Raw genomic sequence first — 21102 nt, forward strand, 5'->3', positions numbered from 1 at the left:
GCCAAAGCTGGGACAGTCTGAGCATCAAAATAAATAATGTTAGTAAAGGATTATGAACTATTGAATAAAGTAAGAATCCACAACTCTGTACTAATATATGAAAATAGGGAAATGGGAAAACTCTTCCTCACAGGAAAATGCCAACTAATAAATGTAGAAGCAATGATAGATCACCAACCACCATGATAATAATAATTCAGGTAAGAATCATCAATAGGCACTAAAAATCAATGGATTAAAGTATGAGGAATAACAAGGTATTTACATAATCTCAAAGTAAATGCCCATAAGACACATTTTAATTAAAAGGGGTAAAATAGGGCTTCCCTGGTGGCGCAGTGGTTGAGAGTCCGCCTGCCGATGCAGGGGACGCGGGTTCATGCCCCGGTCCGGGGGGATCCTGCATGCCGCAGAGCGGCTGGGCCCGTGAGCCATGGCCGCTGGGCCTGCGCGTCTGGAGCCTGTGCTCTGCAACGAGAGAGGCCACAGCAGTGAGAGGCCCGTGTACCTCAAAAAAAAAAAAAGGGGGGGGTAAAATAGCAAACTTGATAATGGAGAAACAGCAGGCACCACCATAATGAAATGATCAAAGTCCACATGGCCAGTAAGGAACGAATTAACAGCATGTGCCTCCAGATATTATGTACCGAGAAGAACTCAGCATCGTTCACTGGTATTCTTATTCAAGGCATAACCTGAACCTCATCACAAGGAAACATCAGACAGACTCAGATTGAGGGGCCTTTACAGAACAACTGGCCCACACTCTTCAATATTTTCAGTGTTGTGTAATACAAAGAAGTGTCAGGCATTGTTCCAGATTAAGAGCCGAAAGAGACATGATGACTGAATAAAATGCGTGCTCTTCAATTTTCTTTTACTACAAGGACATTCTTGGGACAACTGACAAAATCTTCATAAGGTCTGTAGATGAGATAATAGAAAATTTTCAATGTTGATTTCCTGATTTGATCATTATACTATGGTTATATAAAAAATCCTTGTTTTTAGGAAATACATACTGAATAATTAGGGGTAAAGGGGCATGATTTGGAATATCACACAGGCACAACCATGGAACGAGAGAAGAAAAAGCAAATATAGTAAAATGTTAACGTTTTTGGAATTTAGGGGGATCCAGGGATATCCAGAAACTCTTTGTATAATTCTAGCAACTTTTCTGTAAGTTTGCAGTTATGTCAAATTTTTAAAAATTGAAAAAAAAGAAAAAGCAGATCTGGGTTAAAAAAAATAGAATCAAAATGAGCTATAAAAAATACCATTTACATAAGTTAAAAATACGTATATACATATACTGTATGATCCATTTATATGGCCTTCTCAAAAAAACAAAACAACAGTAATGATCAGTGGTTAACAGGGGTGAAGGGTGAGAGGAAAATGTGACTACAGGGGGATTTTGGGGGGTGACAGAACTATTCTGCATCTGGATTGTGGCGGTAGTTTTATATATATGTATATATACACACATATATATAAATTCATAGAACCAAAAAAGGGCCAATTTTACTGTATGTTAATCTAAAAAATTGAATTTAAATTAAAAATTGCATATATATGAAGCAGTGGCTCCCATTTAGCAAGAGCAAAAACAGATACACATTAAACACTTTAGGATCGCTGCCCATGGTGGGGTTGGGAAATGGAAGGGGGAATGAGGATAAAATAAAACAAGAAAATAAGGCAAGAGAGTCCTTGATGATAATAGGCATGAAATAAAAAGTTGGATGGCTGGATGGAAAGGAAGAAAAGAAGGAAGAAAGTACACAAGGAAATAAATAGAGGAGTGGTGGAGGCTGGAGCTGGATGTGTCCTTCCAGGGGTGTACAAGGGAGAAAGGAACCCTGACCTCTGGATCAGACCAAGGTCCCTGAAGGAGTTCTGCAACACTGTGGGGATGGGTTCATCAGCCTGACAGCCTGACACCATCCAACATTAGAGTACAACTCACCTCCCTGCTGTGACTTCTGACTTAGCAGCTGCCCTGATTATACTATGGCTTCCCTTATAGTGCTGCCAGCAGCCAGAGAATTCTAAGCCACCTGACAGTTCCAGTCTTGCAGTAGTGCAGAGATTTAGCATTCCAGCATGTAAATAAGTTTTATTACTGAGTCAGCTGACCCTCTGATCAGTTTTGGAGCCCTGACTGCATTTCTGGATCTGCAATGCTGGTTCCAAGTACATCCTCCTCTCTCCCACTAGACCCAGACCTTGCACTGTGGAAAGCCTGCTGCCCTATAGGCCACCTGGGCAGTCAGCCAGCCATGCACTCCTAGCAATACCTCTCTGGCATCAAGACCTCTTTAAATGCAGCCAGTTCCAATTTCTTCCTCTAAGGACTGGAGATAATAATGTGTTCTCTTTACATGGTAAATGAGATAACACATATACATTCCTATCACAGTACTTAGCACTAACAGATGTTCAAGAAGCATTACGTTGTACTAATAGATGTTCAATAAATATTACTCCGCCTTCTCCCATGATTCCCTAGAACTTCAAAGCCTACAGATTATTACAACTCTATAATCACAAGCAGCTAAAATTTCACATTTCTATTCTAAGCCACCAGCGTAAGTGATAGATTTGGAAAAGGAGTCCGGGACCTCAAAGGGTCCTGTGGGTATGATACAAGGCTCCTTACAACATATGAGGGTTGAACAGTGATTCTGTTCATCTTTTACTGTCAGGGACAAGTACTAAAATGTTAAAGAACCAGCTTAGAAAAGAATACAGGGCTTTCCTGGTGGTGCAGTGGTTAAGAATCTGCCTGCCAACACAGGGGACACGGGTTCGAGCCCTGGTCCGGGAAGATCCCACATGCCATGAAGCAACTAAGCCCGTGTGTCATAACTACTGAGCCTGCGCTCTAGAACCCATGGGCCACAACTACTGAAGCCCGCACGCTTAGAGCCTGTGCTCCACAACAAGAGAAGCTACCGCGATGAGAAGCCCGCACACCACAATGAAGAGTAGCCCCTGCTCACCGCAACTAGAGAAAGCCCGCGCACAGAAACGAAGACCCAACGCAGCCAAAAATAAATAAAATTTTTTTAAAAAAAGAAAAGAATATAAAAGAAAATTTTTACAATCTTGGGATGATGAAGACCTTCCTAAGTGCAAAACAACCTAAGTCATAAAGGAAAAGACAGACTTAAATACATAAAATTTTGTATGATCGAAGATACCAGAGGTAAAATTAAAAGACACGTGACACATGGAGATCATATTTGCAAATGATATATAATAAGGGAGTAATATCCATAGTATTAAAAACTCCTATAAACTTATTTCAAAAAATAATAGAAAAATGGGTAAAAATATTAACAAGTAATTTACAGAAGAAATACGAATGGCCAACTAACACATGAAATTTGCTCAACACCATCAGTAATCAGAGAAACAAACTAAAACAAGATGCCACATTTGACCATCATATTGGCAAATGTAAAAAGACTGATAACATCCTGTGTGGGAAACAGGCACCTCTCATACACTGCTGATGAGGCTAAATTGGAGGGCAATTTGAGAGTATGTATTAAAATGTTAAAAGTATGTGATCTTTAGATCCCAAATCAATAACCTAACCTTCCACCTTAAAAAGGGTTTTAAGAAAAAGAAAAGCAAACTACACCCAAAGCTAAAGCAAAACAGAAGGAAGAAGATAATAAAGATTAGAGCAGAAATTAATGAAATAGAGAACAGAAAAATAATAGAGAACATCCACGAACCCAAAGTTGGTTCTTTGAAAAGATCAACAAAAATGCCATACTTTTGGCTAGACTGACCAAGAAAAAAAAAAGAGAGAAGACCAAATTATCAAAGTTGGGAATGAAAGCAGAAATATTCCTAACAACCTTAGAGTAATAAAAAGGATTATAGGGAATACTATGAATAACTGTATGCCAACAAATTTGATGACTTAGATGAAGTAGACAAATTCCTAGGAAGACACAAACTACCAAAACTGACTTAAGAATAAAAAGGAAATCTGAATAGACCTGTAACAAATAAAGAAATTGAATCAGTAATCAAAAAGCTTCCCACAAATAAAAGCCCAGGCCCAGATGGTCTCACTAGTGAATTCTACCAGAAATTTAAAGAAGAATTAATACAACCCTCACAAACTCTCCCCAAAACTGAAGAGGAGGGAACACATCCCTACTTATTCTGTGAGGCTGTGTTACCTTGATACCAAATTCAGACAAAGACATCATGAGAAGGATGAGAAGGAAAACTACAGATTTATTTGCCAATTATACCTCAGTAAAGCCGGAAAAAAATCCCTATAGTTCAATGTCTCTTATGAATAAGAATTCTCAACAAAAATATTAGGAAACTGAAGCAAGCAGCATAGAAAAAGGATGACACACCACAACCAAGTGGGATTTATCCCAGGGATTCAAGTGTGATGTATACCTGAGAAACACCATATCAATAGAATGACAAAAACCACATGACCATCTCAACAGACACAGAAAAGCATGTGACAAAACACATCAACACCTATGCATGATAAAAAAAAAAAACACTCAACAAACTAGGAATAGAAGGGAACTTCCTCACCTGATAAAGAGCATCTGCAAAAATCCCACTGCTAACATCATACTTAAAGACTGAATGTGAAAGACTGAATGTTTTCCCCCTAAGATCAGAAACAAGACAAGGATGTCCTCTCTTACTGCATCTATTCAACAATGTGCTGGAAGGTCTAACCAGGTCAATTAGGCAAGAAAAAGTGTTGCTGTGAGAGTTACTGAAAATAATGCATATGTAGTACTTTTCCCACACTTGGCATGTCAGTAAGTGCTGAGTAAGCATTACCTGTTGTGGGCGTGGTTGGTATGATTATTGCTGGAGCCTAGAACCCAAGATTCACAGCAGCTCCCACTGATTGGGTTTTCAAGCTGACCAATTTACTTGTGACTTGGGGCCTAGAAACTGGAATTGCTGGAAGGGTCAGCTGGGTGTGGATTTGTCCAGTAACTGACTCAATCCTGGCTCAGGGTGCACTGACAGTCACCCAGCTCTACATGGCTGGCCCACCTGCGGCCAAGACATTAAGCTGTATTAGGCAGGAGTACAAGGCTACATCAGAATTCCCAGGCAGGAAGAGACTCCGGAGAATATCCAGGCCAACCCCCTCATCTCGTTTTATAGATGCGCAAAGTGAGGCCCAGTGAGAGAACGTGACTTCTTTCAGATCACTCAGTAGGTTGATGTCAAAACTGAACTTCAGGGCTTGGCATCCTGGCTTCCATCACCAGCCCCTGGGTAGAGTAAAGACAGGTGATCTACAGGCCTGTGTCTTAGGTTTTCTAACAACACTGGTATAGGCCACTGGGCAGCCCAGCTTAAGCCCACCTATGTCCAGCCCTCATTTTTTTTTTTTAACACAGCCCTTTTCTTACCCCCTGAGACTCCATCAAATATCCAATGCTCCCTCCAGCTCCTCTCCCCGACCACTCAGCTACATATAATCTGTGATGGCCTCTCCCCAGGACGCTGACAAACAATGGCCACATGGAGAAGGGAAGGCTCTGGACGACCACAGAATCCTGGCATGCCTAAGACACAGCAACCTGCACTCCAAGTTCCCAGTGTTGTGGATTCAACAAGATGGAGGCTTCTCCTTGTGGCCTGGAGTCTGCTCAGATAAGCCAGGCCAATATCTCTACCAAACTATGGCTCCAGGCTAAATCCTGTCCCTAAACTGTGGTTACAGTCTCAGACCTCTTCCTCCTCCTCTTCACTGCCCCAGGGCAGCGGGGGAAAAAACTTTCTTTGAAAAAACTTTTACCCTGCAGTCTACTGTATTGAATGTATACCTTTGCTGCCCAAGGGGATGCATTGATCAAAAGACAAAGTACTGCCATTACCAAGTACCTCATCTCGTCCAATCCTCTTACCAAACCTCTGAGGTAGGAATTATCTCTCCACTTTACACAGGAAGGAATTCTTGCCCTGGGTCCCCCAGGAACAAGATGCTTCTTGACAGCAGCTCTGGCCTAGCTCCAAATGGACCCCTGAGAGTACCCTGTTAAGTCACAGCTGATTGCTGAGGAATGCAGCAGAAGAGAGGACACGTGGAGGGGCTACAAGATGAATGGAGCAGCTGTCACAGGTTGAATGCACTCTGTCTATTGAGTCTGTAAACCTTTGGTCGCTGAAATCACTAGCTCTAAAGCCATTCCTACATTTATGCAAGTAGCAGGCTCCTGTGTGTCTAAAAAGAGGCATGTGCATGGGGGGTGGCTACAGGGACAGAAACGGCAATTCATGTTTGCAGACCTTGGGCTACTGATCAACTTATTTATACCCAATATAATTTAAAGGCCTTTCTTCATTTGGGCCCCATGTCTGGATCCCGTAAACCAGGGCTGTCAGATCAGAGTTCGTCCGCATGGGGTAAATGGTCAGGTGCCCAGGCTAACCCATTAGAGTCAAACATGGGTTCTGCATGCAGTGTTTCCAGCAACCAACCTGCAAAGTTTTAGATCAACAACATTTTGAAGCCAGGCTTTTAAAGCTAGGATCTCTCCACAATCTACAGGTTTGACTCCACAAATAAAGGAAGAAGGAAAGGTCCTTATGCTGTGTAAATCAACATTTTGGGCAAAGGTGTGAAGTGTAGAAAGAGCCACCAGTAAGGCTCCTTTGTGGATACCCAGTAACCTCAGCAGGAACTGCCCAGAAGCAATGGCTTGTAGGAAAAGCCTCATGTCCAGAGCAGGTGCAGTGTCCTACACAGGGAACTTCACACACGCTCACACACAGAGAGCTGAGAGTATAAGGGTGAAACTCCAGATAAATCTGACTCTCTCTTGGAATCTACACTCTTTAAAAGCCCATACCCCTGTCCCTGGAATTTACAGTTTAGGGCCTGTGGATTATTCCAGCCCTCCAGGAAAGCAAAGTGGCAGTGTGAACCAGTGTCCTAAAGATGACCATATCCTCTGGCCTGGAAATTCCCCTCTAGGAATTTATCCCCAGGAAATAATTCAACTGAAGCAAGGAGCTACATGCAGCAAAGATGTTCAAGATGATCTGTGACGGTGAAACGTGACGTTGAGCGCTAAGGGAATAGCCATAAGGATTTTAGACAGCAGCTACTAAAGATAATTCTGATAATTATAAGCAACATAACAGTTTATAGGATAATGTTGAACAAATATAGCAGAAGGCAAAATAGCTCACACTATGGTTGCAACAGTGTAAAACATGTATGCATTTGGAAAGTAATGGCAAGTTTTGTTACAGTGATAGATGCATGTTTTGTTACAATGGTAGGGAGTAAAATGATACATTTTTCAACATTTAATGTGGTGACATTGCATTTTCAATGGAAGAAGAAGAAATCCTACAAAGCAAATGCCAAAATCTTCACGAATAAGAACTATTAGTACTACCAATAAAAGACAACATATATTTGGAGCTTATTCTGTGTTAGGCACTGTTTCAGGCCCTTTTGTGCCTATTAACTTCACAACATCTATGAGGTACTTTTATTATCCTCATTTTACAGGTGAGAGCAGTGAGGCACGGGGAGGATAACAGCTTTCCCAAATCACACAGCTAGTCAGCGTGATAGAAAGAAACACTACCCACGCCATTTCAAAGGTCACCCACCTAAAAATCTTTATGCCTGCTTAAACAGAGACGACAAAATCTTCAGCAGAAGCCTCACCACAAGACCCCTGAAATGGGTAGTGGGTAACGAGCCTCACAGGAACTCTCAGAGGGCTTTAACGTTGCAGATATGACCAGGATTTCCCTCCACCCCAGCCTAGACTCCAGGAGGAACAAGAGGAAGGGCACTAAAGACCAACAGGTTTAGCATGACTCAAACTTCAGAGAGGGGAGAAGGGACCAAGGCAGTCGGGGTTTGCCCTAAATGATATAATGAGCTAGAACCAGAATTCAGAATCCTCGCTCCAGAGGCCCTCAAAGCTCGCCCCCATGCTCTGCAGACCACAAGCACCTCCTTCTGACCTCTTCCCTTCTCCTTCCTCCCTTCGGTCCCTCAGTCTAGCTATCCTCGGCCTTCCCTCGTCCAGCACAGTCCCAGCTACACCATCTCTCTCTTTTATCATCTTTCCTTCACGCCGCCTCTACTTCCTGTCCTCTCCTGCCCTGCCGGCAACTGCATGCAACAGCTGGGACTTCAGTTATGGCAGTCTCCCCATGTAACAGCAACTAGAGGAAATGACAGGCAGTAGACCCCTGCCCCTCCCAACCAGGGAGACTGTTCAAACATGCTGAGAGACAGGGATGCTAAAAATCAGTGCTTGGAAGAAAGGCCCTTCATTTTGACTCTGGCCCTGACCCAGACCACCCATCCAGCTCCCTGTACCTCCTTAGTGCCCTGGGGACACCCACGCTTCGTCCTCTCTTTGCCAGGATCTGCCCACCGCTGAGGGGCTCCCCGAGAGTGGGCGCCAGCCCTTGGTCATGTCTGTCTCCTATGCTTCATATAGCGTAGTTACCAAGAAAAGTTTGCTGAATGAGCAAATGAGTCCCCATTCATCCTCTTCCTCAGGGGCGACTGCCCTTCTGACTTTGGAGGGAAGATTCAAGTCTACCCATTCTCAGCCAGGGGGGCACCCTGCCCAGGCTGCCTGAAGCAATCATCTGAATGACAGGAGCTACCTAACACCTCCATGCCAAGTGTCTGAGTTCCTATATTGCAAATACCAGTTTCCCTAGGTCCACCCTAACTGGGAGTCCTTTCCTGTTTTTTCAAGCTGGTGGTGTCCTGAAACACAACGACAGCCCTGCAGTTCAGTTTCAGGAATGTCAAAGGCAAAAGGACATTATGCAAAACAGGAAGAAACTTTTAAAGAAATGTTTAAAGGCATTTTCAGAATGCAACCTGTTATGAGGCCAGGTAGTTACTGAAACCCCTGCCAGGGCCCCTCCCCAGGACCTGGAGACCCACGTGGTGAGGCAGGAAGGAGCCTGACCTCACACCCTACTGGTCACACTGGTCTGACATACCCTGCCCCTTCCCACAGTCCAGCCTCCCCCTTGACCCACAGCCTCTGGGCCAGTGACCCTCGGCAGAGTCCCAAATCCAAAGTGCCCCTCAGAAGAGGGGAATTTAGCTCCAGTGACGACAAGGTGGCATAACTTCAAAACAGGTGCCTTGTGAAGAGCCTGAGCGCCAGCTCTGCTGGTCTCTGAGGCTTCTCCTGAAAGGAATTCCCAGAAACCTACAGGTTCTCACCTCCTGGCCCTTCTCCAGATCTCCGGACCCTCTGGAGGTAGGAGAACTGTGCTGTATGTTTCAGAACCTGGTTTGCTAGCTTGTTCCCACACCTCCTGTGGACACGGTCACATCTCAGTCACATCACCAGCACTGGGTTAGCACTGGTGCTCACCCAGCGCCATGGCCCCAGGGCCATGGGGAAGCTGAGGAAGCTGCCTCCTAGGGCATCACCCCCGCTGCACAGTCCGTCCTGCAGCCTGGCCCTCTGCCCCTGCCCCAAGCGCTTCCTGCACCTAGTTTTTTTTTTTTTTTTTTTTTTTTGCAGTATGCAGGCCTCTCACCGTCGCGGCCTCTCCCGTTGCAGAGCACAGGCTCCAGACGCACAGGCTCAGCGGCCATGGCTCAGGGGCCCAGCCGCCCCGCGGCACGTGGGATCCCCCCAGACCGGGGCACGAACCTGCGCCCCCCGCGTCGGCAGGCGAACTCCCAACCACTGCGCCACCAGGGAAACCACTGCACCACCAGGGAAGCCCCTGCACCTAGTTTTTAATCAGAATTCTAGACACATCTTTTATTCAGCAATAAATGATGTTCATCTGCCACCACTAAGCAAACCTGAAATTTTCAATGAGTCTATCCTTTAGTAAGACTGGTTTAAAAACCAAGCCCTTCTCAAAAAGCATTCATCCCTTTTCTTCCTTTTTAAAAAACTCTACTACGGAAACAATCCAAAAAGTACCTAAAGCTTTAGGCGTGAGCCTCACTGGACCACTAACAAGAAAACAAAAACTATCTGTATGTGTTCAGCAACAGCTGAATAATAAAAGTTATACCCTTTGTTGTTTTTAAAGGTGTAGGACCAAGCCTGTGACAGAATCTTAAGGGAAAAATCCTGGACACCAGGCTATCTATATCTATATCTAACTATACCAATCTATCTATCCATTTATAAAGATATCAACTAAATTCTGAAACATGTACAAGAAAAAAGACTAGCAGGAAATTTGCCAACATGCGTCCTCTAGGTGATAGGAATATAGATGTGCTTTTCAACCTCTTTTAACTTCTCAAACGGTTTTCAATGAGCCTGCATTACTTTTTACAAAAAGGAGGAAGAGATTACCCACTCCTTAAAAAAACAGGCAAAAGCAAAGACCCACAACCCTGGCCTCCCTGGCATCCCAGGGAGACAAATCCTCCTCCTCTCTCTCAAGGCTTTGTGAGGGGCTTGGAGAGGCGGCAGGGGGAAAGAGAAGCAGCTACATTACACACCCAGACCAGACATTAAAATCACTGCCCAAGAATTCAGCAACAGCCAATAATACAGCCCCTGGCCTTCATTTGTGTAAGGAAGGGGCGGGCTGAGCCAGGCTGAAAAGTAGAACCTGAAACACTGAGAGTGTGACTCAGCCCTTCTGCCTCCTAAGGACGAATCCCCTTAGGCCACGTTCTCCCAGAACCAGCTCCCCGCCAGACCCTGTCCCCTACCCGCCAAGCCACCACAACCTTCCAACCTGGAGGTCTCTGACCTTTAGAAAAGTATCCAAGATCTCTCCCCCAAGCCAGCGACCTGCGTAGGCCCAGGTAAACACAGAGGGCCCTAAAACAACTGGACTGCTGCTTAACCAGGTAAGAATAACTGGAATTTCCAGGTGGACACGGATTCAAGCAGAATTTCAGTCTCTGCTTCTTATCAAGTACAGGCAAGGAACACTGAGGAGGGAATAAGGCATAGGAGGCACTGGGTTAACGGTCAGTGAAGAAATCACCAGGTTTGGCTCGGCCCCAGGATGCCTGGGCCCCTTTCACACACATCCAGAGCCCAGCTGAGCCCGAAGGGTATGAGCCTCCTGGCCCTGCCCCCAAAGTCTGGAAGGTCCCCAGGGTGGAATCCACGGAAGGGCTGGGACTACCTGGGCATTAACTGTCCCGTCTTTCCCAAACCATAAATTAGTCTAGCCCCAGCCTGGAAACCCCTACTCTGCTGCTATCCAAAGACCGTAATACCCAACCATATGGCTGCTGATGTATCATTATAGTCATTATAAAGCAGCAAGTTAAAGATTACCCCCAGAGCTAATGCACGGCTTCAGAAATTAGAGGAACATTTTCACACAATCAGATAAAACCGGAACTGGAGAACTTTAATACCAACTCTGGGTTTCTGAATAAGGGAAAGAAAGAAGGAAGAAAGGAAGGGAAGGGGATGGCTAGGGAGGCAGAGACTAAACATACACACACACACACACACACTCTGGCTTCCCTAAATGACATCGGCATGGTTTAATTATGCCTCCTCTGCCTAAACTGTGAGTTCCAAAAGAGAAGGCATTTTGTCATCTCCTTCTCTGTAGCTCTAGTGCCCAGACTAGGACAGGCATATTGTTGAATCCAGGAAAGCTGTCACCTTATCAGACCTCTCAGATGGACCCACAGACACACCTAGCAGGGATCTTCCCAAACTCAGTGCCACATTAGGCCACCCTGAGCCTCTGCACTAAGTGTCTACTGGGCAATAACTTTAAGGAAAAGCATTAGACTGGGAAGCAGGAGACCTGGTTTTTCCAGCCCCAGCTGGCTACTGCCTGGCCGTATGGCCTGAGGCAAGACCCTTCCCCTCTAGCACAATGTGGGATGGGGGCCAGGGAACTGCAGAGACCCATCCTGGGATGCTGCGGTTCCAAGATGCTGCAGTTTGAGTCCAATCTCACATGTGGCTCTTGCAACCTGTAACCCAAGGAACTTGCACCTGGTTCATCAGGTGGAGGCCCCTGTGCTTGCTCAGAGTCTGGGACAAATTACAACAGGCAGGAGACACTTCTGCGACCATCAGGCTGAGTGGAAAAAAGTGAGCCAAATAGTCATGGAGGGTATTTCTCCACCTCAGACTGTTAGACAAGAAGGCATGTCAGTGTGTAGGTCAAGAAATTATCTTCCCCAGGAAAAGCAACAGGACAAAACTGGTTTAAAAAACTAGTTACCTAACGTCCCAAAGCTTAAAGATCTGGACACAGGGTAGGCTCCTGGTGCCTCCCCAACCCCCAGGATGAGGCTCCACCGCAAGCCAGAAGGTGATGAGGCTCTAGGACTCATCCCAAAGAAGAGAGAGAGCCCCTTCTGGAGCTGAGGCCAAGACAGATGTCCTCAAAGTACACTATGTCCCAGGCAGCGTGCTTGTGTCCACATGTGTGCATATGGGGGAAGGGGGAGAAGCGGGAACAGTGTGCTGGTGGAGAAACACCTGACAGCCGAGAGCCCGGCAGACACCCAGCAAGTGCTCTGTCTTGCCAAGGGTACAAACCATGGCAGAGGCTCGGCTGACACCCCCCATGAAACCTGGGGAAAACGGCTCACGGATAAGTGCTCTCCCAGGGCCCTGGCTACCTGTGGCTGTTTGCTGGCCCAGGTGCCCATGACTCTCTAGTGCCCGTGACTCTCTGGTGTCCACCTCTAGATCAGAGTCCTTTTCTGAACAAAGGAAGAGGCTCTCTTCAAAGCATAGCTGGGCAAGAGCGGCCTCAGGTTTATGCAGTCTTATACTCACCACCACCCGCCTCCCACCCATAGACTGTACCAACTGTCCAGGTCAGCCCAGCCTCCCCTAACCAGTCCTACCTGAGGTACTGACCCCGCCCCGCCCCCAGCCAGCCCCTCTCTGGGCGGGCAGCGCCAGTGCTAGTCAAGTCACGTGGAGCTGCCGCCAAATCTAAGCACAGATAAACATTCATTCCGGGAAAAGTAACTCAACGCAAGGCTGCTGCTCCTCCCAGGCTGACTACATCTCAGGCAAACACCCAGGCTGCCAGAAAGGGAGCCTCACTGCCATGGTCAGTGAGATGCCGCACAGCCCAAGGGCCAAGACGACAGCGCCTACAGGCCTGGACTCCCCGGGAGAACTCCCTGGGGAACTTGCAGGAATCCTCAGGAAAGACCCATCTTTCCCCTGCAGCCCTCACTCCTGAAAGCCTCACAGCAGCCCAGCAGGTGTCCCGGGGCAGAGCCTACTATGGCTTCAAACACTGCAACCTGCCCTAATGCACAGTATAGACACAGGCAGGATTCAAACCCAAGTCTATCTGAAGTCTATCCTGAGGCTCTAACAACCCAGGACAGATCCAACAGTGACCCGTCGGCAGCCCAGTCTGGTGCCTGGCTCCTGCAGGGAAGGGCATGCCCGTTACCCACCACCTACCAGCCCGGAGGGATCACAGCATCTGGCATAGACCCTTGGACACCAGAAAGTACAGCCCAGTTGTGGAAAGGAACTGCAAGTAGTGAAAAAGCCACAGCTTTAAACCCCACGGATGCTTTCTCCCACCAACCTCGAAACCAACACGTAATGGCTTTGGCTGACAGCTGCCCAGCTGAACAGATGGGCTTGACTCCCCCAGCCCACACACTCCCCGGGAGACTTTCAGCTTTCTCAAGGCTCTCTTCTACCCAGGAGCCTCCACTTAGAGAGCACCCAAACCTCAAACCCAAGGGCTCAATAAAAGTGAAGAAAAACACTCCACCCTCACCTTCCGGGGCTACCTCCGCAGCAGCTGAAACGTCACGGTCCCATGCATGTCACACAAAGGCGGACAAGCTACAGAAAGCCTAGGGCCTCTCCCCTTACCCTCCAAAACTGTATCTCTCAGGAAGTCTGTTCGTGCCGCCAGTTCAGAGTCAACGCAGAAACAGCAGTAACTCGTCACCCAGTCACTGGGCAACACCAAGGTGGGTCACCACTGCCTCTCATGATTCATTGAGAAGATCCTACACCTCAAACACCAATCTAATGAACTTTGAGGTACTTTCCTTTAACTTGCTAATTAATTTCTAATTAATTAATTTCTCTTTCCTTCTACATAATATCCAGGCAACAATTAAAAACAAAAGATCAAAATCTGGCCTCTCTGGGGTCTGAGAACTCACCAACCCTCTTCCTCCTTCTCTGCTGTTCACAGCCATCTCCAGAGTCTGAGAAAAATGAAACTTCAAGTCCCAGGTCCTATTTGCCATGTACTTAACATACACAATCTCATTTAGTCCTGAAAATAACTCTGTGAGTTAAGCATGGACAACCCCATTTTACACAAGAGAAAGAGACTCTGAGGAACTCAGAGTCTGAGTTCTAACATGCCTGAGGTCAGACACTTAGCAGTATGGCAAAGATTCCATTTCATTTTACAGGACCAGTCTGCTTCCCAGACTAACCATCAAGTCCAAAAGAATTCAAGTTTCTGCTTTAAAAAAAAAAAAAGTCCCCTTTATTACCACAATTCATGTCTGACCAGTTCCAGGAGCATCCTCCCAAACTTGATATGAAAATGTTGAAGTAATTATTGGAGAAATTGAGCAAGAGTGGGTAGGAGGCCTGCTCTGTCTGGGCTCTGTGAAAAAGTGACAGAGTTCCCACTGGCAGGATGCCTGCTCTCCTGCCAGGGCCCCTCACTCAGAACAACATTCTCTACACCCTGGCATTGAAACTGAGCAGCCACCTGTCTGGTAACCTTGGGAGCAACCTGTGGCTGCCTTGGGCCTGACTGCCTGTGGATTACAGGTCAAGGGGAGGTCCCGGTGGGCATGGGCTCAGCCTCCTCGTGACATAAGGAATGCAAACCCACCGACCCAAGCTCTCTGCTTGTGCTGAAACAGAGGCTGGAGTTCCGGTTCAAAACATCTGGGCAAGATACCTGAGACTCCAGGCTGCTGCTATCAGGAAGGGACAACTTGGTGCTAACTGATTATATTTTAGCCCTCCAGCCCCCAGGGTACACACATTATACTGGTACAAATACCCTCGGCCCCTGGGAGGGCCCTACTCTTGGGAAGCTACAAGGGCAGGAAGCAGGGTAGGAGGGCCCCAGGGCAGGGATCTAAGCAGAGGAGGAACTGAACACAATAGTGACAATTTACTGAGGGGTTACCCTCATCCTTGTAAATGCTTGTTTACACTGTTTGGTCTAATCTTCCAAAACACCCCCCTCAAACAGGTACCACTTATTATTCCCATTTAATAGATAAAAAACCAGAGGTTTAGGGACAAGTCACTTGCCCAAAAGCTTAGGAACAGGGTTAACCCACACTCAGGAGACAGTGGTTCTATGTGAAGACAGGAGATGTGACCTGGGAGGTCTGCTCCCTTCCCTCCTGGAGGCCTCATCATCAGCGTTCCAAACTAGAGAGAGCGGGTTACTCTGAGCTGCCTCGTAGTCCCTACCAGAGTTAGCAGAGCGAAGGCTGCTCCGAGTTCTAAGCAGACTCAAACTCCCAAAACTTCTTGAGGCTTGGGCCAGAGCAGGGAAGTCTCCAAGGCCTTCTCTGGTTCTGGGATCGGGGGTGGGTGGGTGGCGGTGGCTACGGCTTACTTAAACCGTCCCCGACCCAGTCTCCAGCATGAATCCGAAGGGACTCACCTCCCAACCTCTCACCCCCATCCAGCCCGGAACCTGTTTGGGATTAGGGGCTCTGATCCGGAATAGGGAGACTGACTGGCTGTCGAGGAAGAGGGCATGGGCGAACGCGCATGGTACCTTACCGAGCAGCGGGGACTCCTCAGGGCATGCGGGCAGCGACAGTGCTGTGGCGGGGGGCACTGGGGCCGAAGTCAAGTTGCTCCCGAGGCCGGGGCCGGGGCCGGGGCGAGAGTCCGCGTCGGGGTTGGAGGCGCCACCCAAGCGCGGCTTGGAAGAGGTGCGCGAAGGCGGTGGCGGTGCGGCCCCTCGGGGCTGGAGCTCCCCAGAGGGCTGCCCGATGGCGGCGGCGCCGTTAGAGCTGCCCTGCAGCGGTGTGGGGACTCCGACCAGCTGAGGCAAGCGGCTCAGGTCGCGGCCGACCAGGTAGTAGACGAGGGTGACGCCAAGATGCAGCGCGCAGACAGCCACGAGCAGGCGGCAGGCCCGTTGCAGGGACGCGCCCGGCATCGCGGCGCTGCCGCCCAAGAGCGGCTCCCGAAACCTCATCTTCCCGCCGCCGCTTTAAGAGGGGGGGGTGGGCTACCGCGGGGAGGGTGGCCCGCCCGCGGGCCTCCGGCCAGACACTGCCACAAGACTGCGACTGGGGGAGGGATCGGGGGAGGGGGCGAGGGAGCGGCGCCGGCGGGCAGGCGGCGGAACTCAGACCCTGGCCGACTCAGCAGCCCAGCAAGCAAAGTGCAGACTAGGGGCTGGCGCGGACGGGGGCGGGGCCGGGGCCGAGGCCGAGGCCGCCGGCGGAGCGGGGGCAGGGCCGCCCGTAGGAGCCGCGTTTTCGGGACAGGAGCTGGGGGCGGGGCCGGTATGGGGCGTGGCCGAGTGCGGGGCGGGGCCTGTGGAGGGTGGGCCGCAGGGGGCGGAGCCGTTCGGGGCGGCAGTTGGCAGCCCGCAGCCTTGGAGCTGAGCTCTCAGGCCCTCACGCCGCCCTCCTCCGCAGCCTGCCCCATGGGACTTCGGTCCCTACTAAGCCACGCTTCCTCCTCCTCCTCCTCTTCCTCCGAGCTGCCCCCGAGAGGAGCCGCCACTTCCTGCGGTGCTGAAGGGCTGGGTTATGCGCCTGGGCCTGCAGCGCGGCGTCAGAGAGGAGGGAGGAGAACAGAGCAGACTGGTCGTGGTCTTGAGGGGTCGGGGACCGCGGCGGCTTTCCTGACGGTGGACCTCGGTAGACCTGGGGGGAGGGTCAGGAAGAGGGGCGGAGAAGGGTTGCCCAGCAAACGGCCTCGACGCACAGCCCGAGGTAGGACAGCGGAAGAGGGAGTCTCTGGGACGTTCGGAACCCCCTCCCTTGGCCGAGCTAGGCCCCTCTACCGAGGTGGGGGCCCTGCAACTAGGCGCGGCTCATCCGGCGCCCTGCGGAAAAGAAAGTGGACGAGTCTCCACCTCTCTGAGCTCACTGTCCTACAGCGCAGGTTAGGGGATCCCAGAGACCCGCCCAGCTAGGTTGTGGGGATGCGTGGGAGGGTGTCAAAGAGCCCCAGTGACTCCCACGCCGCCATGCAGGAGGAGATCAGCCGGCTTTATTTACAGTCCGCGCGGGCCTGGACACAATGTCATGAAGTAGGAATTGTTCCCATTTTATAGATAGAATTCAAGGCTCAGGAAGGTTAAGAAGCTTGCTTAGGATCCCATAGCTGGTGAGAGGCAGAGGCAGAATTCTGGCTCTAAAACCTTTATTTACCACTTGTTGATTTGTAAGTAAGGGCTGGAAGCTGTGTGGGTGAGAGGTTTAGGCACTGAAGTCACTTGGTTCAAATTTGACCCAGAGGCCACTCGTCAGGCCCACCTGGTTGCCTGAGTGAGCAGGGACACTTCATTTCTGAGAAGGACTCATGGAGGTGCTGTCACTTATGTGGATGGGGAAGCTGAGGGCTGTGGCAGCCTACTCTGAAGTGGAGGAAATAATAACAATGCTACCATAGGCTGAGAGTTTCCTATATACCAGTCAGACACAAGTGTTAACTGCTTTACATACATTGCCTCAATCCTAACAACACCATAAAGTGGGCAGTTGTTACTCTCACCATTTCATGGATGAGAAAACTGAGGCTCAGGAGTTGACATGTGGTTGTGATCACACAGAATCTACTTTCTTCACTTGGCTTCCTGGACATCAGGCTTTTCTGATCTTCCTCATTTCACTGGCCACTCCTCTGTCTCTTTTCTGGGCTTCTCTTTTTCCTGGTTGTTGAAGGCCCCAGGCCATAGTCCATCATGCTCTTTTCTGTCTACACAGAAGAGAGTGTGATTTATATTCAGTAATACCTGTATGCTGATGACTGCAAAATTTTCCATCTCCAGCCCTGACCAACCAACTCATATTCCACTCCCTCTTACTGGCATCTCAAACTCAGCACCTACGCCCTACACTCCACTCCCATTCTTACTTACCTCAGAGAATGGCACTGTTGTTCATCCATTTCCCCCAAGCCCCGAACCTAAAAGTTGTCCTCAATGTGCTTTTCTTATTCTTAAATGCCATTTCCAATCCCTCAGCAAGTCTTGTCAGTGCTACCTTCAAATTATCAGAATTAACCACTTGCTAACTCTGCTCTAACTGTCCTGGACCAAGCCACCATCATGTTGACCTGGGTTATAAGGTAGCCTCCTACTTGGTCACCCTGCTTCTACCTCCACCATGCCCCCTCCCCAGTCTATTCTCCAAACAGCAGCTAGGGAGATCTTTGTAAGCATAAATCAATTCATGCCATTTTATTGAGAACGAACTCCAACTTTGTAGAAGCCCTGTCTAATCTGGTTTCTATCTCTATTCCCCACCCTCTTCTCCTATCACCCTCTACCACGCTCTATGTACTTTAGCCACACTGACCTAACTGCTGCTATTCCTTGAACTTGCCCTGTTACTTCCTGCCTCAGGACCTTTTTACTTGCTGTTCACTTAGCCTGAAACACTTATGAAATACTTAGCCCCATACTTCATTCAGATCTCTCAAATGTCACCTTATGAGAGAGGTCTTCTCAGACTACACTATGTAGAATAGTCCCCCAACCAAAGCTGCTTAACCTGCTTGATTTTTTTCAGAGTAGGTATCACTACCCAGAATTATACATTTAATTTATTGTTTGTTGTCTGTCTGTCTCAATAGAAGATCAGCTGCATGAGTGCAAGAACTTTCTCTCTTGTTCACTACTATATCCTCAGCTCCTAGAAATGAACCGGACACGTAGTTGGCACTGAATAGATATTTGTTAAAATACTTGTTAATGAATGCTTATGATCATCTTGATAATGTGGGAAGGGAAGAGGGGAAGAACTATTGTAGTTAGAACACAAATTCAAGAGTCGTTCACCAGGGAACTGGTGAGGGTGAAGCTGGCCCCAACAGTCTATGCCTAGACTGTCATACAGAATGAAGTAAGTCAGAAAGAGAAAAACAATGTGGAATCTAGAAAAATGGTACAGATGAACCAGTTTGCAAGGCAGAAATAGAGACACAGATGTAGAGAACAAATGTATGGACACCAATGGGGGGAAGGGGAGACTGGGATGAATTGGGAGATTGGGATAGACATAGATACACTAATATGTATAAAACAGATAACTAATAAGAACCTGCTGTATAGCACAGGGAACTCCACTTCGCTGTACAGTAGAAACTAACACAACATTGTAAAACAACTATATCCCAATTTAAAAAAATTATAAAAGGAACAGAAAAAAAAAGCAATTCACTGCCATTTAAAAATGAAAGAATAAAAAAAGAGTTACATATAAAAAAAAAGAAAGAGAGGGCTTCCCTGGTGGCGCAGTGGTTGAGAGTCCGCCTGCCGATGCAGGGGACACGGGTTCGTGCCCCGGTCCGGGAAGATCCCACATGCCGCGGAGCGGCTGGGCCCGTGAGCCATGGCCGCTGAGCCTGCGCGTCTGGAGCCTGTGCTCCACAACGGGAGAGGCCACAACAGTGAGAGGCCCGCGTACCGAGAAAAAAAAAAAGAGAGAAAAACAAATATCATATGTTAACGCATATATGTGGAATCTAGAAAAATGGTATAAATGATCTTATTTGCAAAATAGAGACACAGATGTAGAGAACAAATGAATGGACACCAAGGGAGGAAGTGGGTGGATGGGATGAATTGGGAGATTGGGATTGACGTATACACACTATTGACACTATGTGTAAAATAGATAATTAATGAGAAACTACTGTATAGCTCAGAGAACTCTACTCAGTGTTCTGTGGTGACCTAAACGGGAAAGGAATCCAAAAAAGGGAATATATGTATACATATAGCTGATTCACTTTGCTGTACATTAGAAACTAACACAACATTGTAGAGCAACCATACTCCAATAAAAATTAATTAAAAAAAAATAAAAGTATTTGCCCTGTTGGGCCATCACACACACAAAAAAAGATGATAGTAACATATAATGTTTATTTATTTTGATGATTGTGGTTATGTTGGAAATATGCACATAAGGTTTTGGGTAATGTGGCATCATGTCAGAAATTTACTCTCAAAGAGTCCAAAAAAGTATTTGTACTAAACTTGCAACTTTCCTGTAAGTTATCTTTTCCCGTACAGATCCAACATACAATGGGAAGACAGAGACAGGAAAATCATAATAGAAACTCCCACTTAAAAAGGGGTAATAAAAGGTACATAGCAGTCCTTAGGTCTTTAGGAAATCTGAGATCCAATAGCGCAAATGTCACCAATTCCCCCTGCTCCAGGAGCAGGGAATGTGATTCTCTGTGGCTCTTCACCCTCCGGGCTCTTGGCTCCATCCTCTGGGTCATTCCTCCTTTCCCTTGTTTGCAGCAGAGTAATTTGTTCAGTCTGCTTCGCTAAGTGCCCAGTGTCCTCATTTCATTTGAACTGTCTTTGCCTATTTTAGTCCAAGCTAGTGGTACTTATGCTGGTACAATTCTCTTGGAGGGGAAGAAAATAAACAAAAATATTGTGCATTTCCCATGAACCTTATTGAGTTTCACTCCATTAGACAAAAACTATATCCCCAAATCTTAAGATAAGTTCCTACCTTCTTTAGGCTGTGAGTCGGGGTACTATGGGACAAATCCTTAAGATTCTTAGAAGCACTTTTGTCTAGCTGAGAGGTCTATAAGACACTGCTTGAAATCTATGAGATCGTAAAGAGTCACAGTCACATTCTTGACTTTATCCAAACTTTACTGGGAGTGCCCTAGAATTAATCTTTTCTCTAGGTTTTAGTTTACTTTGAGTAAGCTGGGGGGTTTTTTTGTTTTTTTTTTTTTTGCAGTATGCGGGCCTCTCACTGCTGTGACCTCTCCCGTTGCGAAGCACAGGCTCCGGACGCGCCGGCTCAGTGGCCATGGCTCACGGGCCCAGCCACTCGGCAGCATGTGGGATCCTCCCGGACCGGGGCACGAACCCGTATCCCCTGTATCGGCAGGCGGACTCTCAACCACT

General features: G+C 47.7%; 1 protein-coding gene and 1 long non-coding RNA gene across 9 annotated transcripts in view; both read right to left on the minus strand.

Annotated features, from left to right (window-relative positions):
- B4GALT1 (beta-1,4-galactosyltransferase 1) overlaps positions 1–16339 on the minus strand; it is a 50541-nt gene extending 34202 nt beyond the window's left edge. For all 8 annotated transcript variants that reach the window (XR_009541620.1, XM_060155206.1, XM_060155205.1 and 5 more), the window contains exon 1: positions 15753–16339. Coding sequence is in view for 7 of the 8 variants with exons in the window: in XM_060155206.1 (XP_060011189.1) it covers positions 15753–16176 (424 nt within the window). In the remaining variant the exon portion in view is untranslated. The remainder of the gene's footprint in view (positions 1–15752) is intronic.
- A 924-nt stretch (positions 16340–17263) lies between these two features.
- Positions 17264–21102, minus strand: part of LOC132523719 (uncharacterized) — a 46462-nt gene continuing 42623 nt past the window's right edge. Inside the window, exon 3 of the long non-coding RNA XR_009541622.1 lies at positions 17264–17912. This is a non-coding gene — a long non-coding RNA (uncharacterized LOC132523719). The remainder of the gene's footprint in view (positions 17913–21102) is intronic.

Source organism: Lagenorhynchus albirostris, chromosome 7, assembly GCF_949774975.1.
Source record: "Lagenorhynchus albirostris chromosome 7, mLagAlb1.1, whole genome shotgun sequence".
Taxonomy (NCBI): Eukaryota; Metazoa; Chordata; class Mammalia; order Artiodactyla; family Delphinidae; genus Lagenorhynchus; species Lagenorhynchus albirostris.